At 45.7% G+C, this 27,596-nt stretch overlaps 2 protein-coding genes across 2 annotated transcripts in view; one reads left to right on the top strand and one right to left on the bottom strand.

Annotated features, from left to right (window-relative positions):
- LOC310837988 (E3 ubiquitin-protein ligase TRIM11-like) overlaps nucleotides 1-27,596 on the top strand; it is a 1,016,249-nt gene that overhangs the window by 135,911 nt on the left and 852,742 nt on the right. The window lies entirely within an intron of this gene.
- LOC310835787 (zinc finger protein RFP-like) lies at nucleotides 29-26,375 on the bottom strand. Its single transcript, XM_083720752.1, has 15 exons — nucleotides 25,732-26,375; nucleotides 22,160-22,249; nucleotides 20,717-20,947; nucleotides 19,770-19,792; nucleotides 19,256-19,371; nucleotides 18,605-18,631; nucleotides 17,631-17,657; nucleotides 16,032-16,573; nucleotides 11,268-11,489; nucleotides 6,143-6,238; nucleotides 4,944-5,174; nucleotides 4,551-4,573; nucleotides 3,332-3,447; nucleotides 2,764-2,799; nucleotides 29-922 (listed from the first exon to the last, which is right to left on the bottom strand). Exons 1-15 carry the CDS (start codon nucleotides 26,146-26,148, stop codon nucleotides 396-398), a joined length of 2,724 nt encoding a protein of 907 aa, XP_083576878.1. The 5' UTR covers nucleotides 26,149-26,375; the 3' UTR covers nucleotides 29-395.

Consider the following 27,596-nt stretch of genomic DNA (forward strand, 5'->3'; position numbering starts at 1 on the left):
CCCAAAAAAACCACACCAACACCTGTTGTTTGTAGCTTCTTTTACCATTTTTGCATGCAGACGTAAATATTTCAAAAACCTGCCACAAAAGGGAGCCACCAAACTTTCTGTGGTATTTTTTTTAATTTGTACATGGATGCTGTAGTTGAGATTTCTGCATTGCAGGGGGGCTTGACTAGATGACACTTGGGGTCCCTTCCAACTATGATTCTACGATTTGATTTGATTTCATTTCATTCTTCCTGCTCTGAGATCAGGAGGTCCTACTCAAAAACCACTGAGGCTGAAAAAATGGCTTGGGAACCTTTCATGGAGCTATGAAGGAAAATTGCTGGAATGCTTCCTTCTTTCAGGGAACTGATAGGAAACAAGGGGAAGGATCTCCTTCCTGCGATTCAGCACCTCAGCTGGGATCTGTACCCTACCCAGAAGTAGGGCCGGATCATCTGCCCAGAGAAGGAGGCTCCCGTAAAAGCAAAGATCAGCTCAGCTCTGTCCGTGTCAAAGAATTCCACAAGTCCCTCTTCGTAGTCGAGGGTCACGCGGATATTCCTGGGGTCTTGCCCCACGGCCAAAGGGGTCTGTTGGGGGGAAGTAAACGCTACGAGTTCGCCCATTATTGCCCCCACAGCCCAGATTCCCTCGCTGGGAATCAGCCGAAAGCTGCCCTTTCCTTTCCTCCTGACGGACTCTCGTGCTACCCCCATGGCCCACATCGCCCCGCTGCCTTCGTTGTCCACCTCCACTTCCCACAAATGTCTTCCGGAAGTGAATCGCTCGCGGCCCAGCACACAGGGCCCAACATCAAATCTCCCCGGTTTGTCAGGCAGGGTCTGCTCTTCCTCTGCCTTCCTCACAGTTCTTAGGTCCTCGGAGAGAACGAGGCGGCAATGTGCCGTGTCTGGATCCAGAGTCACTGTCACTGCAAGAGAAGGAAGAAGAAGAGTTTGGATTTGATATCCCGCTTTATCACTACCCGAAGGAGTCTCAAAGCGGCTAACATTCTCCTTTCCCTTCCTCCCCCACAACAAACACTCTGGGAGGTGAGTGGGGCTGAGAGACTTCAGAGAAGTGTGACTGGCCCAAGGTCACCCAGCAGCTGCATGTGGAGGAGCGGGGAAGCGAACCCAGTTCACCAGATTACGAGTCTACCGCTCTTAACCACTGCACCAACACAGATAAAGAAGGAAGAAGAGAAGAAAGGAAGAGGTTGAATGAGTGATGTCACAGAAAGAATCCACTTCTGTTTCTGGAGACATTTTTTAAAAAACGAAAAACTAAACAACCCTCCTTCTTCCAGACTTTTGCCATAATCTGTTTCAGGAGGCCTTAGCAAAGAGTGGGGAAATCTCTGGCTGATGAAGTCACCGGCTTTGTGACACCTCCAAAATAGACCTGCCCAGTTGTTGAGATCTGTAAGTAAGGAGCTCCGTCCTTGTATAAATTTCGACACCAGGCCTCTGGGGATGGAAGGCGAAATCATAATGTCTTTTCCAGTTAATGTTTATGTACTACATGGTCTAATTGGATGGAGCTGTTTTTAAACCTCCCTAGAGCTAAATGGTGAAGTCACGTGGATATTGTGGGCTGTTTCGCATGCAGCTCTCCTGGCTCCTCCACACCCCGCTTCTCCTGTGTCTAGAAAACACAGATCCAAGAGGTATTCTGCTTGGCTGGGGTTTCTAGGCACGGGTGCAAGAGGTTTTCCATTCACCCTGCCACTTTCCCCGGGAAAAACCCGCTCTTTACCGCTGAGTCAGAACAAACATAAGTCCACGGAAAACCCAATTGACGTTTGCTCCGATTTGGTGGTAAAGAGTGTTTTCCCCACCCAGAGACAGGGCAAGCAGAAGTGTGGACAAGCCATAAGCCAAAACATAGCTTAGTGCAAACGGCTATGCATGAAGGTTCCCTAGAGAGGAGACTACTACTACTACTACTACTACTACTAATTTATTTATACCCTGCCTTTCCGGCTGGGTTTCCCCAGCCACTCTGGGTGGCGCCCAACAGAATGTTAAAAACACAATAAAACATCAAACATTAAAAACTTCCCTAAACAGGGCTGCCTTCAGATGTCTTCTAAAAGTCAGATAGTTGTTTATTTCCTTGACATCTGATGGGAGGGTGTTCCATGGGGCGGACGCCACTACTGAGAAGGCCCTCTGCCTGGTTCCCTGTAACTTCACTTCTTGCAGGGAGGGAACTGCCAGAAGGCCCTCAGAGCTGGACCTCAGTGTCTGGGTTGAACAATGAGGGTGGAGACGCTCCTTCAGGTATACTGGGCCAAGGCAGTTTAGGGCTTTAAAGGTCAGCACCAACACTTTGAATTGTGCTCAGAAATGCACTGGGAGCCAATCTAGGTCTTTCAGGACTGGTTTTATACGGTATCCACGGACACTGCCAGTCACTGGTCTAGCTGCTGCAGACTAAGGCCACTGCCCTCCCTTAGTCTTCCTGTTACGCTGCCATGTGCTAAACCATGTTTTGGCATGTTGTAGAAACCCAGGCTCATCTCCTTCAGACAAACCATGAACCGTAAACCCAATAACATACTTTGGTTACAGTTCACGGCTCATACCCTAGCACCGGCATGGGGGACTTTAACTCTTATTCTCCTGATGTTGTCCCTGCCCCACCCCCCTGCGCCACACGTGCAATTTACATGGTTCTCATTAAAGCAAATGGTAACATCTTCCAGAGCTAGCCCCCTTGAAACCATCTCAAGCACCACCTCCCATCTCATCTGACCAAGAAAATTACCTTTGTACAGTGCCGGCTCCAGGAATTCCAAGGACTCTGTTATGTGGAGGAAAGAATTATCCATTTATTCAGATACATTTGGCACTGTCACATTACATGTCAATCAAGCACCTGATAAAAGACTCCAATGGACACTGTCGATGCCTCCCTCCCTTTCTCTCACTAACATCAGCTGTGCAACTGAGTGGAGCACCCACAGACATCTGTCTCCCTTGACCTTCCAGAGTTGTTCCCATCCCAGTGAGGTAAAAAAAGGACCCCTGGACGGTTAAGTCCAGTCAAAGGCGACTCTGGGGTTGTGGCACTCATTTCACTTTCAGGCCAAGGGAGCCAGCGTTTGTCCACACACAGCTTTCCAAGTCATGTGGCCAGCAGGACTGAACCGTTTCTAGTGCAATGGAACGCCGTGACAGAAACCAGAGCACATGAAAAGGCTGTTTCCCTTCCCGCCGTAGTGGTACCTATTTATCTACTTGCACTGGTGTGCTTTCGAACTACTGTGCTAGGTTGGCAGGAGCTGCGACAGGGCAATGGGAGCTCACTCTGTCGTGGGGATTCAAACCAGTACCTTTAAATGTCTCCACAGCAATTCCTAAAGCAGAGCTGTTCTCTGAATAAACTCCAACCGCCCCTTCCAATCCAGGAGAAAGCTCAATTGCATCCCTTAGTTGTTCCTTTTCATATCTGGAAGGGAAGATGGTTAACATTTAAGGGATGGCTAGGGACTACTGCTCCCCGGCCCACCTGCAGTGCTGAAGCCTGACATGTAGTTGAGAGTAGATCTTACTCATAAGTTGATACCTCAGCCTGTCATTTGAACATGGCATTACTTTACAAGAAAATGCTGCTCTAGTTGATTTCATGGTTAAATGGAGGAATGAGATAACATTCCTCCTGGTCGGGTTTGTAGTTAGGTACGAACCCTGTGTCTGATGTATCAATTGCTCAGTTTGTTGGGTGCTGCAAAACATGGGGGTTTCACTTCAAAACAACTGCAACAGATTGGCACCGGTTAGGTAAAGGTAAAGGGACCCCTGACCATTAAGTCCAGTTGTGACCGACTCTGGGGTTGCAGTGCTCATCTCGCTTTATTGCCCGAGGGAGCCGACGTACAGCTTCCGGGTCATGTGGCCAGCATGACTAAGCCACTTCTGGTGAACCAGAGCAGCGCACGGAAATGCCGTTTACCTTCCCACTGGAGTGGTACCTATTTATCTACTTGCACTTTGACGTGCTTTTGAACTGCTAGGTTGGCAGGAGCAGGGACCGAGCAACGAGAGCTCAACCCGTCGCGGGGATTCGAACCGCCAACCTTCTGATTGGCAAGTCCTAGGCTCTGTGGTTTAACCCACAGCGCCACCGGTTAGGAAGGGATCCCAAATTTTGCAGGGTTTTTGCTAAACAGTTGAGGGAATTGGGTACGTTTAACCTGAAGAAGAGAAGACGGATATCGGAAGGGCTGTCAAAATGGAAGATGGAGCAAACTTGTTTTCTGCTGCTCCAGAGAGTAGGAGCCAAACCAATGGATTCAAATTCAGGAATGAATGAGTTTAGGAATACAGTTGTCTGCAGTGTAAGCTTTTGTGTTGTGTGGAAGGTGTTCTGCCTTTCAGTATCAAGCAATAGGCATCTTCAGAGGGTGGTCAATTGCCCCATTTGTGTTCCTCAGCAACTCTGAGGTAGAAATCTAGCACTTGGCAGCACTCCACAGAAATGTGTTTGTTTGCTTTTAAAATGGAATCCCACCAGAGATGAAATGCAAAAGATGGTAGGAGAAAGCCACATACCTGTTCAAGTCGGTTCTGATGTCCTGAAACAGAGAAATAGGTCTCAGTTACCCAGCCAGCACACACACTGGCCTGATCTTTGTTGTTGTGGAGAGTCCTTTCCCCCTTCCTTCTATGGAAAAACTAGGGCCTGAGGTGAAGGACAAAATGGAAGCCTGTCCCCATTCCACATTCTGGTGGAGGGTGGCTTAAAAATCTAATAAATACTAAGAAGTAATAATGAGTAATAACATTTGTTTCATGATGAGATGATGATGATGATGGAGAGAAAGCCCAGCTCTAATCCTTAATGTCCAAATGGCAGTTTATATTTTCCTAAATAGGGCTGGTAGGCAGCAGGCCTACATTTCTCATGTAGGAACTGCTGGGAGATGTCATGGTCTCAACTCTCACCTGCAGGAATCCACAGACCGGCTGCTGGCACTTCTCCTCCATCTCAACGATCATATCGTTGAGGTGGGAGATCTCCTCAGAGAGCTTGCTGACGTTTTCTTGCTGCCTCTTATTGATCTCTTTCTTCAGATCTTCCATCTGGGTCAGCTTGAGGTGCACCATTCTTTCGAGCAATCTGCACATCCGATGAAAGGAAGACTTGACTTTCTTTGTCTCGGCTTCTAATTTTGCCTAGGAGGCAAATGTACAAAGAGTGAAATGAGGGGAAGAAAACCAGATGGAAGAGGAGGAACATTTATGGAGAATGCAATAATAATAATAATAATAATAATAATAATAATAATAATAATAATAATAATTTATTTATTATTCATACCCCGCCCATCTGGCTGAGTTTCCCCAGCCACTCTGGGCAGCTCCCAATCAAGTGTTAAAAACAATACAGGATTAAATATTAAAAACTTCCCTAAACAGGGCTGCCTTCCTATGTCTTTTAAAAATAAGATAGCTGCTTATTTCCTTGACATCTGATGGGAGGGTGTTCCACAGGGCGGGTTCCACTACCAAGAAGGTCCTCTGTCTGGTTCCCTGTAACCTCACTTCTTGCGGGGAGGGAACCGCCAGAAGGCCCTCGGCGCTGGATCTCAGTGTCTTGGCTGGACGATGGAGGTGGAGACGCTCCTTCAGGTATACAGGACCGAGGCCGTTTAGGGCCTTAAAGGTCAGCACCAATACTTTGAATTGTGCTCGGAAACGTACTGGGAGCCAATGCAGATCTCTCAGGACCGGTGTTATGTGGTCCTGGTGGCCATTCCCAGTCACCAGTCTAGCTGCTGCATATTAAAAACATGATAAAACATGAGAACTTAAAAAACTTCCCTAAACAGGGCTGCCTTCAGAAGTGCTCACTTTGGATCTGCCTGTGGTTCAGCAACATTTGACCAGCTCCCCCCCCCCCCCCGTTTTCTCCATGGGACATTGTGGATTTTTGAGGGGATTTCTGAGACCTTTCACAGCTGCCACAGATGTTTAGGGTGGGCATGCTGCCTCCCTAAAGCTCTGCATTGCTGACCCCCAGGTGTATACCCCCAGGTGTATAGAAAGAAGATTCCACCTTCCTAAATGACTCGATGGCCCTTGTAGTCTCGTCCAACTCTATGATTCTATGATTCTATACCATAATAACAACAAACCCGTACCAGACATTCTTGGCTTCCCAGCTCTTCGGCCAACACACGGTCCTCAAGATTCTTTCTCATGAGCTCCACAGACTTCCGGTGGCCCTCGATTTCTTCCTAAACAAACAGAAAATGCACAACATCATGTAGCCAAGTGAGCAAACCCCAAATGTCATAGTTTCCAGGCACGGACAAGAGATGCCCACTAAACACTTTTTTTAAAAATTTATACTTTTCAGATATATACCGTACATTTCACTGATCTTACAATCATTTTGACATCTTAAAACTTTACTTCCTTTCCACTTTTTCTGTGGTTCCTTAAATTTGTTTTTAATATCTTCTGCATATCCAAATTAACGTAATTTGCTCACTTATTTATCTTCTTTATAAATATACTCTTATGTAGCTGCAGGTTATTACAGTAACCCTGCCAGTGTTTTTATCTGTAAATATTCAATAAACCATTTCCATTATTTTATTAAAAAAAAGTTTATCTTGATTTCTTATTCTTCCGGTAAGTTTTGCCATTTCTGCATATTCCAAAAGTTTTTGTATCCATTCTTCCTTTGCTGTGACTTCTGCTGCATTCCATTTTGAGGCAAGTTGCAGTCTTGCTGTTGTAGTCACATACATGAATAAATTTCTATACAATTTAGGTAGTTCTATCCCTATAATTCCCAAGAGAAAAGCTTCTGCTCTTTTTTAAAAAAACAAACCACCAAATGTTATTTTAAACATCCTTTTCATTTCATTGTATATCATTTCCCAGTAAGCCTTAACCTTACTGCAAGAGCACCACATATGATAAAAGAGTCTTCTTTCTCTTTACATTTACAACACTTAAAATTTGATTTAGTTTTATACATTTTTGCCTGTTTACTCTGTGTTAGATAGCGTCAATATATCATTTTCATATAATTTTCTCTTAAACCATAGCATGCTGTAAATTTTATATCCCCATTCCACAATTGTTCCCGTTCTTCCATGCCTATATTATGAACAATATCTATTGCCCAATGTATCATTGAGGATTTTACCTGCTCATCCTTTGTCACCCATTCCAACAATATTTTATACATTTTAGACAGCACTTTTACATTACGTTCCAACGCCCACTGAACTCCTGAGCCCTTCTCTGCCAAACTGCAATTTCAGGAGTGTAGGGAAAGGGAAATAAACAGATGTAAAGGCAGAGCTATTTGGAAACTGAAGGGTTTAAGTGGCAGAGCTGATTTCTAAAGAAGAGAGACAGACCACAGAGGGGGGAAATGTTAAAGGACAGATGGAGAAATTGTGGCTTTTCAGATGTTCAGCTACAGTTTCCATCATCCCTGACCACTGGCCATGCTGGCCTGGGATTGATGGTCTCGGCCCAGTATACCTGAAGGAGCGTCTCCACCCTCATCCTTCAGCCCGGACACTGAGGTCCAGCTCCGAGGGCCTTCTGGCAGTTCCCTCCCTGCAAGAAGTGAGGTTACAGGGAACCAGGCAGAGAGCCTTCTCGGTGGTGGTAATTGCCCTGTGGACCATCCTTCTATCAGATGTCAAGGAAATAAACAACTATCTGACTTTTAGAAGACATCTGAAGGCAGCCCTGCTTAGGGAAGCTTTTAATGTTTGATCTTTTATTGTGCTTTTAATTCTGTTGGGAGCCTCCCAGAGTGGCTGGGGAAATCCAGCCAGATGGGTGTGGTATAGGTAATTTATTTTTATTGTTGTTGTTGTTGTTGTTGTTGTTGTTGTTGTTGTTGCTGGAATCCAACAACCTCAAATCCAGTCTCCCTATCCTTGTAATAAAGATTTATTGGCCAGCCAGTCATCTGGTTTATTATTATTTGTCTATCATTACTTTTTTCATTTTACTTGTTAAATGTAATAGCTGATTTCATTTACTTGCTTGCTTACTTACAAAATTTATCTACCCCCTTGACTGTAAAAAGACAAAACAAAAACCCACCTCTAGGTACTTTACAACAATAGAAAACTTTTAAAATCGCCAATCAGCGGATAAAAACAGGTATTAAACTATTCAAAAGTTGATTGAAATCAACAGTGGTTAAAAATATTTAATCTTGTCAGCCTCTGTGTGTCTGGATTTTTGTGTATCTGCATATCTCGTGCAAGCACACAATTGGGTTTTCCGGTCTGGAACCGCAAACAGCAGCCAGGAAGAAATAAACACTCACAAGCAAATGTTTGGCAGGATGTGTTATATATAACATTCTGTGAACATGAACCAATTAAGTTCTCAACACTGCGAAGCTGCTGCGCCCCCACCCAGCAGAACGAACAAGGTGGCCCCCAAATGCAGCAGAGATTGAAAATGAGGTTGGTGATCAAACAGGAGCCAAGAGGCTACAATCTGTTTGGAAAGATTAATTTTAAATACACCAGCAGAAGAGCAGTGAGTGCATTTCAGCCAGTGAAAGACACCAGCATTATAATGTCAAAGAGAAATCGACAGCACGTTGTACACAGAAACTTGGAGAAAAGAGAGTATAAAGTGGTGATTGCAATAGGCATGATTAAAACTAGCTGCATCTTATCCATTGCTGAATCCTACACTGGACTAGCTAAACACCACCAATACTCTAGTTAAAAGTTTACTACATTATCCCATTAACTATCTGGCCTTTGGCACGCGGGTGGCGCTGTGGGTTAAACCACAGAGCCTAGGACTTTCTGATGAGAAGGTTGGCGATTCGAATCCCCGTGACGGGGTGAGCTCCCGTTGCTCGGTCCCTGCTCCTGCCAACCTAGCAGTTCGAAAGCATGTCAAAGTGCAAGTAGATAAATAGGTACCACTCTGGCGGGAAGGTAAACGGCATTTCCGTGCGCTGCTCTGGTTTGCCAGAAGCGGCTTAGTCATGCTGGCCACATGACCCGGAAGCTGTCTGCGGACAAACGCCGGCTCCCTCGGCCAATAAAGTGAGATGAGTGCTGCAACCCCAGAGTCGGTCAAGACTGGACCTAATGGTCAGGGGTCCCTTTACTTTTACCTTAACTGGCCTTTTAGTTTAAGAACATAGTGAAATTCCTAGAAACGTGCTTCTATACGATATCTTTATTGTCATTGTCCCATACACAACAATGAAATTGGAAATCTACACAAAACATTCGAAAACCCCTAAAAACTCTGAAACCCAATTTTAAAATACAATATGCTATAAAGACTCCTTATGCTGTGTTTAGAACCAGAATTGCATTTGGGTAGCAACTGTTTCTCAGGTGGCTAGTCCTGGTCTTTATAACCCTATACCTTCTTCCAGAAGGCAGAAGCTGAAAGAGATCATTTCCGGGGGTGCGTACTATCCTGCGCTATCTCTGCAGCTTTCCTATGGCACCTGACAGCATAGATTTGATCCAAGGTGGGAAGAGTGCACCCAATTATTCTCTCCGCAGACTTTACAACCCTAGACAGCATGGTTTTTTCTGGACAGCATGGTTTTTTCTGTGTTGTTAGATATGTGGTACTAGAGATCATTCTGGCATCCAGAAAAAAATCAAAGAGAAAGTTGGTCCAGGTAGAATTACAAAAAAAGTAAAAAAACAAGTGTTTCATGATAAAATTGTGAACCAGGAACAAAATTCTATAACATCTGTTCAAAGCTGTCCGTAGCCTGAAGCTCAGGGTGGCGGTGGCAGTGGTGGGGGGACAATGATGACAACGACAACAAACATTTCTGTCTCTTGATGAGAAGTAAAGTCTCCCAAAAACTACTTACAAAAATTAATGGAAGCTGCACAAAACATATGCAGAAAGCTCAGCACAGACAGTGAATCCTAAACCTGTGAGAAATTTTTATAGGCAGTAGGAATGGAATCTAAAAGCAAAGTTTCTTCTGTGTATGTTGCAGAGAAGAGATATGCAGCACAAAAGGACATTGGAAAAAAATGCTGGTGTGGAAAAGAGATAAAGCTAAGAGTTCCCTGGAAAGAGGGATGGTTACTCTGGAAATTGTAACTCTGTGAGGAGAGTATTGTATTAGAACTGAAGGCGGCCCTGTTTAGGGAAGTTTTTAATATCTGACGCTGTATTGTTTTTAATATTCGGTTGGAAGCCGGCCAGAGTGGCTGGGGAAACCCAGCCGGATGGGTGGGGTATAAATAATAAATTATTTTTATTTTTATTTTTATTGAGGTCCCACATCACTACCAGCACCCTTAACTGCAGTTCAACGATTCTTTGGGGGGAAACCATGACTGTTCAAAGTCTTCTGTGTTCAAAGTCTTCAGTGGTACCTTTGGTTACTTACCTCGTTCCGGAGGTAAGTTCTTAAGCTGAAACTGTTCTTATCCTGAGGCGGGCTATCACTAATGGGGTATCCTGTGTAATGGTGCGCATGCCCCTCAGGTGTGTGATTTCCATTCGCATCCTGGGGCAAGGTTTGCAGCCAGGAGCAGCCACTTTTGGGTTAGTGGAGCTTGTAACCTGAAGCGTTCGTAACCAGAGGTACCACTGTACAGTTGTACCTCGGGTTACAGACGCTTCAGGTTACAGGCTCTGCTAACCCACAAATAGTACCTCGGGTTAAGAACTTTGCTTCAGGATGAGAACAGAAATCGCGTGGCGGTGGCATGGTGGCAGCGGGAGGCCCCATTAGCTAAAGTGGTACCTCAGGTTAAGAACAGTTTCTGGTTAAGAACAGACCTCCAGAACGAATTAAGTTCTTAACCCGAGGCACCACTGTACTGCTTTATTCATTTTGACTGATTTGTTGCATTTAAACCACCTTTTCCTCCACGTTACTTACGGAGAAGCACATGGTTCTTTACCAAAGGCGTCATGGACTTTGAAGACGCCCGAACTCAGGACAAAAAGGAGAAACGGGCTAAGAGGAAGGAACGCTTGGCAAACCCTCACCAGGATCAACTCCTGCCTGGAAACCTATGTCCCCACTGTGGACGTACGGATCCAGAATTGGCCTCCACAGTCACTTACGGACTCACTTGGCTACATCCATGGGCTTAGATCTACCAAAATTATTGAAAAGCATTGAAAGTACTCAATTAACAGAGGTTCTGTTCAAATCCCACTGAAGCCTCTCCCCCCTTAATGTCCTTTCTTTGGGGGCATCCCCCCAAAATCTGGACAACTACATGTTTTTCTTCCCTGACCTTCTGTCACGGTGAATACCGTTACCTTGTAGTCTGGGGCAGCTTCCTCTGCAGGGACCACGTTGTGTCCTCTGTGCTCCTTGGCTCTGTCGCAGACCAAGCAGATGAGGCATTCGTCGTCTTTGCAGAAGAGCTTCAGGGGCTCACGGTGCTTCTCGCACATTTCCATCTCCTCCATCTCCTCCTCTTCCAAGCCTGTCTCCAAGTGACAACAACAGAAGCAGCAGCAGCAGCAGCAACAGCAATTCTTATCTCAAGCTCCTTTTGATGCAATAAAGGCCTGGCATTTCCCTTTGTGCAACCGACACCGGATGGCGGAGGAATCTGAGAGCAGCAGGAAGCAACTGGAAAAAAAAAAAGTGTTTTGGTTTCGCTTTCAGGTTTCTTGACCAAGAATTGTATAACTAGCAGGGTGGGTGTGTTTGTGTGCGCAGACACTTGGGAAATTTCACTTTTAGGTAAACAGGGAAAATCCTGCTTACAATCAGATGCAGTGAGAGATGCTGTTTGATTTTGGGTAGCAAATCTGTTATTTAATTTTGTTTTCATTGTATTTTGTACTCCCTGGGAAAGCATTTGTGGTGGGTTTTTTCTGCTTTAGGTGTCAAAACAACTTGGTTAATACAAAAGGTTGTACAGTATTAAGCTATCTGTCAGCATAATTTCCAGTATGTTTTTATCATTGATGTTCTGTAATGTGTTTTTAATGTCGCACACTTCCCTGGGAACTTTTGATAAAAGGAGGCATATACAGTGGTACCTCGGGTTAAGAACTTAATTTGTTCTGGAGGTCCGTTCTTAACCTGAAACTTCTTTTTTTTAAAAAAAAAAAAAAAATTTATTAAAATTTTAAAGGTTACAAAAAGAAAAAGTAAAAACACCATATTGAACAAAAACAAAACAACACATCACAATAAGGAAGAAAACAAAAACAAAAACAAAAACACAGCTAATCTTCCCATAACTTATCTTTCATTTGCTTGTTTCCTTGACCTCCTCACACCTCCCTTTTTTGTATTCTAGTTCAGTTAACTATTTCAGCAAATCCTTTCCATCTTTTCCAATTTTTGTTCTGTAATTTATCTTAACATAATGTAACTTTACCTTCCCTCCTTTCACCAATTAACAGTCTATTTTTTCCTGAAACTGTTCTTAACCTGAAGCACCACTTTAGCTAATGGGACCTCCAGCTGCCGCCGCGCGATTTCCGTTCTCATCCTGAGGTAAAGTTCTTAACCCGAGGTACTATTTCTGGGTTAGTGGAGTCTGAAACCTGAAGTGTATGTAACCTGAGGTACCACTGTAAATTGAAATCATCATCATCATAAACAGCGAGATGAAGGGTTCCTGTAACTTTCCTCCTGCTCCTCATAGAAAGAGAACAAGCCAATTTTTCTGAATGCAGGAAGGACTGAGCCCAAGGCCTTTCCTTTTCCACTTCAGGCACTTCATGAAAGAAATGCGGATTTCCTTCACAAAGAAACGTGAACCCACTCAGATGCAATTGGTTCTTAGGAGCTGAGTTACTACTTTGTTATACACAGAGATATAGTTTGTTTCAGATTTCTTTTGTGCACAACTTGGTCAAATTCGACGTTTGCGCCAGCGTCCTGTAGCGTCTGCCAGCCTAAAGTAAACATGTTATTTACTGGCTCCTCTTCCTCTGTATTCATTTTAAAGCCACGGTTCGGAGGAATTTCCCTTGTGAAACCAATGAAAACCACGTCTGAGGATGAAAGATGCATTTTAGCCATGACAGGATGAAACACAATGTTCTGGAGCAGAACCAGCACTAAACCAAACAATGGCTTGCCCAAATGCTCAAGCGTGCAGCCTCCTGGATAGGAGGAGGAGATCTTGGGCATTTTGCTCCCTCTTCAGCCTCCTCCGCACTCTGCACGCGGCCCCAAGACAGGTAGTCTGATGGGCCATGTGCCAGAATGGCAGTGATGAGAAAACAGGGCACAGAGTTTCTACTGGCTGGTGAGGGAGAAGAGACTTGGAACTGGGGTTTTGAGGGAACTGTTTACGTTCTTAAGGAAATGCACCTTGCAGGGGTGACTCCTCCCCCTTGTGAGCCTGCCTTCATTTTGAGCATTTCATTATGGAACTACAGTACAGTGGTACCTCGGGTTACAGACGCTTCAGGTTACAGACTCCGCTAACCCAGAAATAGTACCTCGGGTTAAGAACTTTACCTCAGGATGAGAACAGAAATCGCACGGCGGCAGCGGGAGGCCCCATTAACTAAAGTGGTATCTCAGGTTAAGAACAGTTTCAGGTTAAGAACGGACCTCCAGAACGAATTAAGTTCTTAACCCGAGGTACCACTGTACAAAAGAAAACAGCAGTTCCCTGAGATTCTTATTTGCAGTTCTTTGAACTTTGAGAAATGTGGTACTTTATACATTTAATTAGCATCCTAATTTCTTCTTCTTCTCCTATGGTTCCAAACTACAAGAAAGAAGATTCCACCTAAACATTAGGAAGAACTTCCTGACAGTAAGAGCTGTTCGACAGTGGAATTTGCTGCCAAGGAGTGTGGTGGAGTCTCCTTCTTTGGAGGTCTTTAAGCAGAGGCTTGACAACCATATGTCAGGAGTGCTCTGATGGTGTTTCCTGCTTGGCAGGGGGTTGGACTCGATGGCCCTTGTGGTCTCTTCCAACTCTATGATTCTATGATTCCTTCTTCTTCTTTGGCGATCACTTGTAGCCGAGTAAGATTGTCTTCCATAAACACGGTTTTAACAATGAGTCCGTAAGTGGCTGTGGAGGCCAATTCTGGATCCACACCTGGTGGATTAAAAAAGCTCAAGAGATCCAGCACTTAGCATCCTAATTCACAGTGGCTAATTCATGGTGGCTGGCCCTGTTGTTGTTGTTGTTTAGTCATTTAGTCATGTTGGACTCTTCGTGACCCCATGGACCAGAGCACGCCAGGCACTCCTGTCTTCCACTGCCTCCCGCAGTTTGATCAAACTCATGCTGGTAGCTTCCAGAACACTGTCCAAGCATCTCGTCCTCTGTCATCCCCTTCTCCTTGTGCCCTCCATCTTTCCCAACATCAGGGTCTTTTCCAGGGAGTCTTCTCTTCTCATGAGGTGGCCAAAGTACTGGAGCCTCAGCTTCAGGATCTGTCCTTCCAGTGAGCACTCAGGGCTGATTTCCTTCAGAATGGAGAGGTTTGATCTTCTTGCAGTCCATGGGACTCTCAAGAGTCTCCTCCAGCACCCTGTACACAAGCCTTATATTCTGTCAGCCTTCCTGCCAAGAGATTGTACTTGCCTTCCCAGCCTCCAAACAACTGAAAATTAGAAGCAAAACTATTGTGGGAAGCAGCTTCCAGTCCCCTCCCCCCCATAAGCATAACCAGAGAGTGAAAAAAGCCTAAGATTGTCAGAAGTGTTTGCCAAGCCGATTTTTTATTTATGTTATGCTACAGGACTTGGCACTGTAAACAACATGCCAATGATACGGAGGAGAAAACAGCACAAATAGAAGATGTTTGCAAATTAAGGTCCATCTCAAAGACGGAGGTACCTATGATTTTACAGATGGAAATGTCTCCACATTCCCTGCCCTATGGAAAAAGCTATGGGAGTAAATTTATTGTATACTTAAAGGATAACTGTAAAACTTTAAAGACACGAGCAGGACTGATATAACTCCTACAATGTAGATAAGACGTAAAAAGTTAAAATATGTGATTGGATTTGATAAGGGATACCAGCTGAAGGGAAGGAGGGAAGTTGCAAGCTCGGCAGAGCAAAAATGTTTATATGTTGATTAATGTATTGTACTGTAAGAATGATAGTGTAAAGAAAATAATAAAAATTTATTGGGGGGGGGAGGAAAAAGCTAACATCACCTAAGTGGCTTTATCTCTATGCCTTATCCTCTTGTCAATGCTCACAAAGGGCTCCTGTCTAACTTGCCATCAGAACAAAAATGGCCTCCAGAAAGCTTAGCACATTACCTGACCCCAAAGAGATATTATCAAAAAGCTTCACCCACGCTTCTGGTTTCCAGTTGCAGTTCAATTCCTAGAAGGGAATGGGGGAACTCAATGTCGTTGGACTCCTACAAAGCCTGATTTGCAATACAAGGGCTGATGGGAATCTAGATTCCCCATCTTAGGCTGAGGCAGATGTACCTCCCCTCTCCAGAAGCAGGACCACCTTTTCCCACTTTGACTCCTGAATGGCAAGATTCAATCAACGGAGCTGCAGTAACTGAAGGGCACGAGTTGAAGCCAAGCAGCTCTTCACCTGATCTGTGGGCGACTACTACAAATCCCACACAAGCCGCCTTATTGTAGAAAAGTGGAATCATTAATAAACAGAAGTCCACCATAGCTGAACTTTTTTCCCTTTGGTGTGTCTTCTAAGGGCCCTACCAAAAATATATAGCTGGGGGAAGAAAAAGTTTTAAGTAACAGCCAGGACTGAAGCTGTAGGGCAGGATTGGGGAGGTTCTGACCCTCCAGTTGTTGGGACTACAACTCCCATAATCCCTCACCATCCGCCATGCTAATTGGAGGGCCACTGGTTCCCCAGTGTAGGGAGTCTCTAATCCCACCTGTTTCGCTTATGTTTTTACATTGATTCTGTTTTCTCTCATCGCCGATGGAAGTTAAGATCTAGGACTGGGAGACACCATTACTGTTGGGAAGCCGCTAAGACCGTAAGCTCCTTGCCTGGGTGCAAATAAAGCGCTAGAACGTCACCTCCTTTCAGGATGGTGGAAGTTATTGTAGCTGAGATGGGGGAAGATTCTCCCTTAGAATTCAGCACTTCAACCTGACCCCTCTCCACACCCGGAAAAAGGGGAGGATCTTCTCCCCAGAGAATGAGGCCAGCTGGAAAGCGAAGATCAGGTCATCCGAATCGACGTCGAAGAACTCCACACGACCCTCTTCGTAGCTCAGGGACACTCGGATCTTCCTGAGCTTGTTACGCCTCAGGATCAAGGGGGTTGGCTTTGGGGATGTGAAAGCCAGAATTTGGCACGGGGAGGATAAGTCGTGGCTGTTGTGGAAAGACTTCCCCACAGCCCAGAACCCCTCGTCGGGGCTTATGCGGACCTGCCCCTTCCTCCTCACGGACTCTCTCGCAACCCCCACGGCCCACCTCCCCAAATTTTCCTCCACCTCCACCTCCCACCAGTGCCTCCCCGAAGCAAATCTCTCGCGGCCCAGCACGCTCATCATGATGTCAAATCTCTCGGGGTTGTCGGGCACGGATTGGTATCGACTCCCTCTTCTCACGCTCTTCAGGTCTTCGGAAAGGATGAGGAAGGGGTTTGCGGTGTCAGGATCCAGAGTGAAATTCGCTGCAGAGGGGAAGGTAGATAGATAGATGATAGATAAATAGATGATAGATAGATATAGATAGATAGATAGATAGAGATAGATAGATAGATAGATAGATAGATAGATAGATAGATAGATATAGATAGATGATAGATAGATAGATGATAGATAAATAGATAGATAGATAGATGATAGTAGATAGATAGATGATAGATAGATAGATGATAGATAGATAGATAGATAGATAGATAGATAGATAGATGATAGATAGATGATAGATAAATATAGATAGACAGACAGAAAGAAGAGCAGGGTGTATTAAATCATTGGAAAGACTAGTCTCAGAGGCTAGAGCGGATCTGGGGGAACCTTTTTCAGCTTCCGAGGGCCACATTTCATCCTGGGCAACCTTCCAGAGGCCAGTGGTGGGCGGGGTCAAATGGGAAAGTGGGTGGATCAGCAGATGTAACTCTGACTTCCACACTAGGTGATATTCCAGCCATGCAAAAACCAAAGGCCTCCCCACACACACAACACACACACGTCTTCATCTAGGCATGCAAGAGGCATTGCGGCAGTTGGCAGACACCTTCTAGCCAGACAAACACACTCAGGGAAGGCCAGTGATAGGTGTTTGCCTAGGGAGAGTCTGGAGGGGGCCAAATAAGAGAGGCCTTGAGGCCTGCTTTGGCCACCGGGGCCTGTGGTCCTCCCCACCCCCACTTCTCATAATGTCTCTTTTCTCCAGACCAGATTTTGGCAACCTGGTGCCCTCTGAGGAGATTTGTAGGACTTCCGCCAGTCTTTACAGTCATGCTGGATGGGGCATCTGAAAGCTCTGGAGGATATCATTCTCCAACCTGATGCCTTCCATGTTTTGGACTACAACTCCCATCATGCCCTAGCATTGATGATGCTGGCTGGGGCTGATGGGAGTTGGAGTCTGACAGCGCCTGGAGGGCCCCAGCCCTGACCTGACACAACTCAATTAAATACTTCAGTGTGGGGCTGCTGCTGAGCCTCCATCCCCCATCAAAAGTTTCCCACTTTTTAATTTACTTTTATTTTTATAGTTACCTTTGTACAAGTCTTGATTCAGAGACTCTGTTGTGCAGGGGAAAGAGAGACAAATTAAATCAGACACCATCATATATAGAGTGGTCTATCATTTAATGTTTCATGAGGGAGTGAAACCTCTCACACTAAACTGATCACGTTCAAATTTCAATTAGAACTGTATTTAGTTAATTGTTGTTTTTTGAATTCTCAGATGTGGTTTCCATGATCAGAGAGGGCAGCGTCTTAACCCTGGTTGTTTCTACACTAGATCTTTTTTCTGTTTCTTAAATTACTATCCTTTGTTCACTCAGTCTTTAAGGAGAATATGTCATTGTTGCTAAATTGTTGCATTCCAGTGTTTTCTTTGCTGTACACCCAATTTTTCATTGGTTTTTTTATGATCATTTTTATGATAAAACAGTATGGACAGACAGAGCACTTTTGAGGCTTTCAAAGACTAGTGTTGCTTTAATTAAAAGATTCCTGTTCTCCTTGTTTTATTGTTTCTGGTTCAGGGTGTTTGTAGGATTAGTGATTAAATGCCCCCGAATTTTTCTTCTCTGTAGGGGTCTTAATCCATTTCCTTCTCTCTCCCTCTCACCCGTTCTCAATGAAATAGTGCTATTTCTCTATCAAAACAGAAACAGAAAAAACAGTGCATGGAATCTGGATCTCTAAAACAACTACTTTATGAGTAACAGAAGCCAGCTAATAAACAATCAGTCTCTGATCTCCCAGCCACACTAATCAGTAGGCAACAAAAAAATAAGCAGAACTTGCAAAGAGAAAACTTCTAATTCATGTTGCAAGGAACCTTTGCTGAACAGGAGTTATTTTTGTATAAGCTTTATAGAACAGGTCATGAAGAACAAATTATAATTTCACTTTTGGAAAAGGAGAACCACAGCCTACGTTCTAGTTTGGAAGCAACCTCTATCTCAAGCACAATCTCCCATCAAAATTTCCCTTCCCATACATTCCCAGAAAACTACCTTTGTTTACTGCTTCCTCCAGAGATTCTGCCATGTGGAGAAAAGGATGACAAATTTACTCAGACCACCATATACTGTAGATAGCAATGTGTAAATTCATGCGAGAGAGAAAGAAAAAAAGAACTGAAAACCACACAAGAGTCTCACTTACATAAAATTAAGTATAGCGTTGAAGGAGTCCTGTGGCACCTTGCAGACTAGCCCATTTATTTATTCTGGCCGAAGCTTTCATGGACTGAAGAACCACAAAACTGTACGCCATAATAAATATATATTTTGATCTTTAAGTTGCCACAGGCTCTTTCTTGCCCCGCCAGGTGCCTCTCAAGAGAGCAATGGCATCAAGCTACATTCCTTCTCCTCAGAAACAGATATGGATGGTGGGAGACGAGATTCTTCCACCCTGATGCCCACAGATTATTTTGTGAGGAAAGCAACCAGCTTGCCTTTAATGCAAGCTCATCAAAAGATCCACCAAAGTGGAATGGAATGGAAAGGGACAATATTTATTGGGACGCCAGTTCAGAAATCTGGAGGAACCACAGGAGGAGAACCGCTTCCTCTTCATCAAGGGCCTCTCTTTCCTCACAGAGCCACTCAAAGGACTATACCCGGCCTCCTTCCCTCAGATCCCATGACTACCACCAATACCTTTATATTTCTCCATAGCTTCTTCCAGAGCGGAATTCGTCTGAGAGTAAATCCTGAACTTTTCTTCCAGTCCTGGAGAAAGGTCCACCAGCTGTCTCACTTGCCCTTTCTCATATCTGCAAGGGAAGCAGGTAAAACAGAGAAGTCTGCCATGGCCCCTGCCCAGGCAAACTCCTCTGAGGAGAGCTATCCTGAGGAGATGGATCCATTCCCTGGTTTGCCCCATATGGCGCTCCTCTGAAACCTAAGGAGACATCTTCTCCAACAGACACGTCCCACAAAATGGTTCACAGATTCCTGAGAGCCCCGTGGAGATATCTCTGTTGCTGGAAATCCCAGGGTGCAGAACAGAGTCAGGGAGCCCTTTTTCAGGTTGGTAAAGCACAATACTCTTATTAATTTCAGGCAAGAGATTCCTGCATTGCAGGGGGTTGGACTAGATGACCCTCGCGGTCCCTTCCAACTCTACAATTTGATGATTCTATGACTCAAGGAGTGAGAAAGTGCCACTTACCTGCTCAAAACCTTTTTGATGTCCTGACAGCATGGGAAGAAGGGGAGAAAGAGTTCTGTTCAGCTGCACAAACACAACACAGGCTGGATTGCTTGTTATTCTGCTGGGAATTAATGCCACTCCCCACGTTTGTGTCAACTTTATTTCCAATCTTATGATTCAAGAAGAGTTCCCCTTTCTTGTAAAGGGAGTTGGGAACGGTCTTTTTATCTTGGTTTGTAAAAAGCAGGAATTAATTCTCCCTGGGATTATTTGTCATGTGAACAGTCTTCTCTTGAGTATCATGCTTGGGCTGTGTGTGCAAATTCTGCCAGCTGGAAGCAGAAGGGGTTGCGTGCAGAGTGTTTGCGATATCATGAAGCGCCGTGCCCCAAATCTCCCCACTTCAGTTTTTTTCCCCACCTTAAAAACATTTTTGAAAGTTCTCTACGATTGTTTAAAAGCAGAACCCTATAAATGGTGCTATAAACGACCACTATAAATGTTATGTACTGAAGTTCTCACCCTGGGCCAACAGGGGGATACTTTAGATAGTTATGCAAATGAAGGATCGAAAGTGACGTTCAGTGATTGGATAGTTTGTATGCAAATGAAGGATCAAAAGTGACGTTCAGTAATTGGCTAGTTACAGAAACTGGTTACTGTTGCATTCTAGTGGAGCTCTATATAAGCAGGCTGTTTGAGCTCCTCAGTTGTGTTCCAGCTTACAAATAAAGAGCTGCTTTGGAAGAATCACTGTGTCGTCTGATATGTTCGCCCACAACTTAACAATAAAGATACAATTTAACGGGGGGAAGGGGAATCATCAAGGAAATCATATATGGGTAACTGAAGTGAGTATACGTGTCATTTGAAGAGCAAAGGTGGACATGATCTGGGCTTATGCAACGGGGGCAAAATGAAAAGATGTTTCTATTGTGTACCTCTGGAGGCAAACTCAGCCTCACCTGTGGAAATTCGTTTTCCGGCTGCTGGCAGTTCCTCTCCACTTCAGTGATCAGGTTACTGAGGTGGGAAATCTCTTCTGTGAGTCTGGTGAGGTTTTCCTTCTGGATCACTTCCACCTCTTTCTTCAGGCCTTCGAGCTTGGCCAGCCTGAGGAGCTCCATTTCTTCCAGGAAGTTGTACATTCGCTCAAAGGCAGACACGACTCTCTGCTTCTCCATTTCTAATTCCGTCTGGCGGGGAGGGAAACACAGAAATTGTCAACGACGGGCCGTAACCACGGAGGGCTGGTTCTTACATGCAGGTGCATAACTCCTGAAGAGAAGAAGGCGCCAACCCTTTCCCTGCCTGTGATTCCCAAGTGACGTAGGAGAAACATCTCAAGGCCTTCCACATGTGCTCTGTCAGGAAGATTTTGACCAGGGGTCAGCAACCTTTTTCAGCCGTGGGCTTGTCCACCGTCCCTCAGACCATGTGGTGGGCCGGACTATATTTTGGGGGGGAAATGAACGAATTCCTATACAATGGTACTTCGGGTTAAGTACTTAATTCGTTCCGGAGGTCCGTTCTTAACCTGAAACTGTTCTTAACCTGAAGCACCACTTTAGCTAATGGGGCCTCCAGCTGCTGCCGCGCCTCCAGAGCATTATTTCTGTTCTCATCCTGAAGCAAAATTCTTAATCTGAAGCACTATTTCTGGGTTAGCAGAGTCTGTAACCTGAAGCATATGTAACCTGAAGTGTATGTTACCTGAGGTACCTCTGTACCCCACAAATAACCCAGAGACGCATTTTAAATAAAAGCACACATTCTACTCATGTAAAAACACGCCGATTCTTGGACCATCCATGGGCCAGATTGAGAAGGCGATTGGGCTGCATCTGGCCCCCGGGCCTTAGGTTGCCTAACCCTGATTTTGAGCATGGCAGGGCAGGATGGAATTCCAGACAAAGATGTGCTCTCCCATGCCTACATCCCCAGCATTTTTGTTCTCCTGTCTTAGTGATGTCTACGTTGACTTGGTCATGTCTACAGAATGGAAGATGGCAGCATCTCCAAGGATGTGCTCTATGGAGAGCAGGCTTCTGGCACCAGGCCCATTGGCAGACCAACTCTGCATTACAAAGATGCCCGCAAATGTGCCAATGGCTCGTAGTCAACACTTGACTCTTCAGCTAGAGGCCAGCCTGGAAACACCGGGCTGAGATGTCTTGGGGGGGGGATGAGGAGTCTTGTAGGCAACACCCATCCCCAAAGACTACAATCTGTCCTTGTCCTCCATATGGAGATTATACACACACACACACACACACACACACACACACACACACTACATCTGCCATAATCCCTGACCCCTGGCCACGCAGACTGGGGCTGATGGGAGTTGTAGTCCAAAACATCTGCTCTAGCTTGGGGAAAGTTGTACCTTAAGAATAAGCACTTACTAGACATTCTTTGCTTCTCAGTTCTTCAGCTAGTTTCCGATCCGCAAGAATTTCTCTCTCTTTTTCCAAACACTTCAGCTCAGCCTTTTCCTCGAGAAGCAGAAAGAAAAGAAAAGAAAGAATGTTTATATGGAGAATTATTGATGCCACTGATTAATCTCCTTTGAAAGCCATGTTTGATACGACTGCAGGACTAGCAACCTGTCCCCTCCATATTTCGCCTTGGATAAATCAGGGACCTCTTTCGCAAGGTGGGCCTTTCATGTCTTCTCTGCTCAAATGGGTATTTAAGAATGAATGGTCAGCATTTTATTTTCAAGTTGCATGTTTGTGCCACACTTAACTGGAGACTCAGGCACAATGTGCAGTTATGTATTTATTACAACAGCTAGGGTTACGCTGACCCTTCTCTCATTTCAATGTTCACAAATGAGTATTAGAAATCACCCCAGAATTGGCCCTACTAAACATCTTCCAAGACAATAATGCCCATTTACACCACACAGAACTTGTAACCCACCTACCTTCAGCAGCCAGAAGCACCATTAACCAGGAGAGACCTGTCAGGAGTAAGCATGGACCCATGGTACCAAATAGTATGGGAAACAGCCTTACTAGAAAAACTAACCAATAAACTGAAACTGGCACTGGGACAAACAGAAGAAGACGCCTTCACCCCGATATGGCTCCCCTTTATCACACACACAGCCCAACAAAGACAATGACAATAATCCACCAACAGCATACAAATTAATATGGCTAACCTGATCCAAAACACCCACCCACCTCAATCACACATGAAAACAAAGATCACCACAGCCAACCACAAATAAACAGCCACACCCTAGGCCAACCCCAACCTCTCTCACCACCAAAGGAACACAAGTGAATAGCAGAGAACCAGCACAAGCGACGCTGACATGAAACCCCACATATATTAAGTATAACAGAAACCTCACCACCCGAACCCACCCCCACCCATCTTCCCCCCCTCCCCCCTCTTCCTCCTAATGTCTCAACAAATGAAACTGATCTGTAAAAAATGTTACTTGGAAAAAGAGAGAGAGAGAGAGAGAGAGAGAGAGAGAGAGAGAGAGAGAGAGATTGCACAGACTTTTGCAAACTAAGAAAATATTTAATAAAAATGCATTAGAAACAACAACAACACCAAATGAGTAAACGAGAGAGGAGAAAATATGGGGGGGCGAATAAGCAAAAAAAAAGAGGGGTGTTTCTTTTCAGGGGTGGACACCTGAAGATTTCTGTCTTTTTTCTTTTGAAGAACTATACTCTATGAGAGAGCAGCTTCAACCAAAGTTTGTGAATGGAAGGAAAACGGGACGCGCTCTTAGATTATAACCACAAACTGAGCCCAATGAAGCAATACAAATTCTTCCAGGAAAAAGGAGAATAAAGCTGTAGTCTTGTATTCATTTATCTGGGAGTGATCCCCATTGAAACCAGAGGGACTTACCTCTGAGTACATCTGTGTACGACTGTGCTGTAAACAGAAGTGTGGTGTACTGAATGTACGTTTCCGAGCACAATTCAAAGTGTTGGTGCTGATCTTTAAAGCCCTAAACGGCCTTGACCCAGTATATCTGAAGGAGAGTCTCCACCCCCATCGTTCTGACCGAACACCGAGGTCCAGCTCCGAGGGCCTTCTGGCGGTTCCCTCACTGCGAGAAGCCAAGTTGCAGGGAACCAGGCAGAGGGCCTTCTCGGTAGTGGCACCCGCCCTGTGGAACGCCCTCCCACCAGATGTCAAAGAGAACAACAGCTACCAGACTTTTAGAAGACATCTGAAGGCAGCCCTGTTTAGGGAAGCTTTTAATGTTTGATGCATTACTGTATTTTAATATTTTGTTGTAAGCCGCCCAGAGTGGCTGGAGAAGCCCAGCCAAATGGGCAGGGTATAAATGATAAATTATTATAAATTATTATTATTATTATTATCATCATCTTCAAGCTGATGATCATAGAATCATAGAGTTGGAAGAGACCACAAGGGCCATCGAGTCCAACCCCCTGCCAAGCAGGAAACACCATCAGAGCACTCCTGACATATGGTTGTCAAGCCTCTGCTTAAAGACCTCCAAAGAAGGAGACTCCACCACACTCCTTGGCAGCAAATTCCACTGTCGAACAGCTCTTACTGTCAGGAAGTTCTTCCTAATGTTTAGGTGGAATCTTCTTTCTTGTAGTTTGGAACCATTGCTCCGTGTCCGCTTCTCTGGAGCAGCAGAAAACAACCTTTCTCCCTCCTCTATGTGACATCCTTTTATATATTTGAACATGGATATCATATCACCTCTTAACCTCCTCTTCTCCAGGCTAAACATGCCCAGCTCCCTTTGCCGTTCCTCATAAGGCATCGATTCCAGGCCTTTGCCCATTTCGGTTGCCCTCCTCTGGACACGTTCCAGTTTGTCAGTGTCCTTCTTGAACTGTGGTGCCCAGAACTGGACACAGTACTCCAGGTGAGGTCTGACCAGAGCAGAATACAGTGGCACTATTACCTCCCTTGATCTAGATGCTATACTCCTATTGATGCAGCCCAGAATTGCATTGGCTTTTTTAGCTGCCGCGTCACACTGTTGGCTCATGTCAAGTTTGTGGTCAGCCAGGACTCATGATGAATATAGCAGTGTTGACAAACGCTGAAAGAGCCCTGCTGGAGCACAGCCAAGGCTCAGCATCGACAGCATACACATTAAAGCACTGTGATACCTCTTTAAACAGGCATGGCTTTCCTCCCAGAGAACTCTGGGAGATGTAGTTTGTTAAGGGGTGCTCTGAGTTGTCAGGAGAACCCCCTATTCCCAGAACTACAATTCCCAGCACCCCCTATGAAGAGTGCTTAGGACTGCTAAGCCACTCTGCTAAGCCACTCTGAACCACTGCAGTTTCTTCAACTTATTAGAGGAAAAATGGGGTGCCAAGGTGATAAAATAAATATAAACTCTGAGAAGGATATGTTTAGCCTAGAGAAGAGATGGTGACGAGGCCATAGGCAGCCTCCTTCTAATATCTGAAGCCCTTCGACGTAGATGATGGAGTGAACTCGTTTCCTGTCCTGCCACAACAGCCACCCCGACACCCTCCAGATGTACTGCACCTCCCATCATCCCTGACTGGCTGGAACTGCTGGGAGATGTAGTCCCAAACCCCTGGTGTGCACCAGTTCAGGGAAAGCTGCTCCAGAGGACAGGAACTGCATGCAGTGGCGTAGCGTGGGTTGTCAGCACCCGGGGCAGGGCAAGTAATTTGCACCCTCTAACCCGTGGATTTGTGCCCCCTAACCCATGGATTTGTGCCCCCTAACCCTAAGCCCCAGATGTTGTGCCCGGTGCGGCCGGGCCCCCCTGCACCCCCCACGCTACGCCACTGACTGCATGCCCACCTATCAGGGATGTTGTAGGCAGGGATTTTCTGCAGCAGCAGCCGCGGGCTGGAATGGATGACCTCTGAGGTCCCCTACCACTTTACGATCCCGGTGCTTTCCCGCACAGATCCACCCCAAGAAAAACAAAGTCACTGCCCCATAATGCCCCACAGCAGAGATTTCTTACCTGCTGGGTCACCTCTTCTATGGGAATCACGGGGTGGTCCCGGTGCTCCTTGGATTTGTCGCACACCACGCAGATGGGGACCCGATCCTCCTTGCAGAAGAGCTTCAGGGGCTCCCGGTGCTTGTGGCACAAGCCCCCCTCCTTGGCTTCTGCCCCGCTCCCTTCTTCCTCCAGCTTCCGGAGTATTTCTGTCATGCTGGCCAGCTGCCAGTTGGGCCGGGGGCTTTCTCTCGGGACCGCTTCCCTACACTGGGGGCAGGAGACGTTTTTGCCCCCCTCCTCGCAGCACTGGGCCAGGCAGCCCTGGCAGAAATTGTGCCCGCAGTCGAGGATCACCGGGTCCTTGAAGAACTCCAGGCAGATGGAGCAGGTCGCTTCCAAGCACAGCGCCTGGATGGGACCCCCCGGGTGGTCCATGGCTACCTCGCCCGGGAAGAAGGACAGCTCTGGCTTCTGATCGCAATTGCAATGACTTTGCAGTCCGTTTCCCGGAATCTCCTCCGGGACTGGCTGAGCGAGGAGCGGCAATGGGGTGTGCCTTAGCCGGATGTTTTTGCTGCTGTCAGATGGGTGGCCTGGGCTAAGAGGGAGGGGTAGATCTCTTTCCTCCAGAAACAGCCATGATCTTTTCTTAGGATCGTTTAAACTAGGAGTGGCTCCCGGGAATACGTCCTGCCACCCACCCACCAGATCCTATTTATTGGGAGGGATGTACATTATATCCCCTCCCTGCCCAGCTGATCTGCTGCGGTCCCCAGGGAGCTGTGTGCACGTGTTTGTGTGTTCGTTTGTATATATGCGTACACGTGACAGCACCTGACATAGGGCGCTCTGTGCTCAAGGTACAGGGATAGTTTGGGGCAATCAAAATGATAATGGAGCTGGGACAACTCCCCCTAGGAGGGAAGTGACAACATCTGGCCCATTTTAGGTTAGAAAGAAAGGCGGGAGCGATGGGGAAATGAAAGGTGTGTGCAAAATCAGTCGTGTTGAACACGCTGTGAGCCGCCTTGAGGTCTTCGGATGAAGGGCGATACACAAATTTAATAAATGGAAACAATAATACTGGAACTCATGGGGATCAAATGAAGCAGAACATTAGAGGATTAAAGGTAAAGGGACCCCTGACCATTAGGTCCAGTTGTGGCCTACCCTGGGGTTGTGGCGCTCATCTCGCTTTACTGGCCGAGGGAACTGGTGTACAGCTTCCGGGTCATGTGGTCAACATGACTAAGCCGCTTCTGGCGAACCAGATCAGCGCACAGAAACGCCGTTTACCTTCCTGCCGGAGTGGTACCTATTTATCTACTTGCACTTTGACGTGCTTTTGAACTGCTAGGTGGGCAGGAGCAGGGACCGAGCAACGGGAGCTCACCCTGTTGCAGGGATTCGAACCGCTGACCTTCTGATTGGCAAGTCCTAGGCTCTGTGGTTTAACTCACAGGGCCAGGTCAGAGTATTTCTTCATACAGCACAGTTAAACTATGAACATCCACTACCAGAAGATGTAGCACAGGTAACAACCAATTTCCGAATGATGCACAATCACACATGGCGCCAAACCTGGAAGCAGCCCCAAAGTGTCATAAAGATGCCACGGAAAGGGGCAGAACGGGCTTAGGTGTATCCCTGCCAAGAAAACTCCATGGACAAAGACAACAGGCATATAAAAATTTATTATTAACAATATATAAGCATATGTGGCGCAGGGGTGCAAAGATCCGCAGGTGCCCCCAAAGTTGTTGAAAAAAAGGTCACCCGGCGGAAAAAGAATGGGAACCATTTATATTATACAGTGGTACCTTGGGTTACATACGCTTCAGGTTACATACGCTTCAGGTTACGGTCTCCGCTAACCCAGTAAT

The sequence above is a fragment of the Podarcis gaigeae genome, assembly GCF_964106915.1.
Source record: "Podarcis gaigeae genome assembly, chromosome: 2".
Classification (NCBI taxonomy): Eukaryota; Metazoa; Chordata; class Lepidosauria; order Squamata; family Lacertidae; genus Podarcis; species Podarcis gaigeae.

Coding starts and splice junctions, on each gene's coding strand:
- LOC310835787 (XM_083720752.1), bottom strand. CDS start 26,148: ATGGACCACCCGGGGGGTCCCATCCAGGCGCTGTGCTTGGAAGCGACC. Junction 11,490..16,031: donor GAGGGGTCAGGTTGAAGTGC/TGAATTCTAAGG, acceptor GCTTGAGATAAG/AATTGCTGTTGCTGCTGCTG. Junction 4,574..4,943: donor CGGTCTGTGGATTCCTGCAG/GTGAGAGTTGAG, acceptor TCTCTGTTTCAG/GACATCAGAACCGACTTGAA.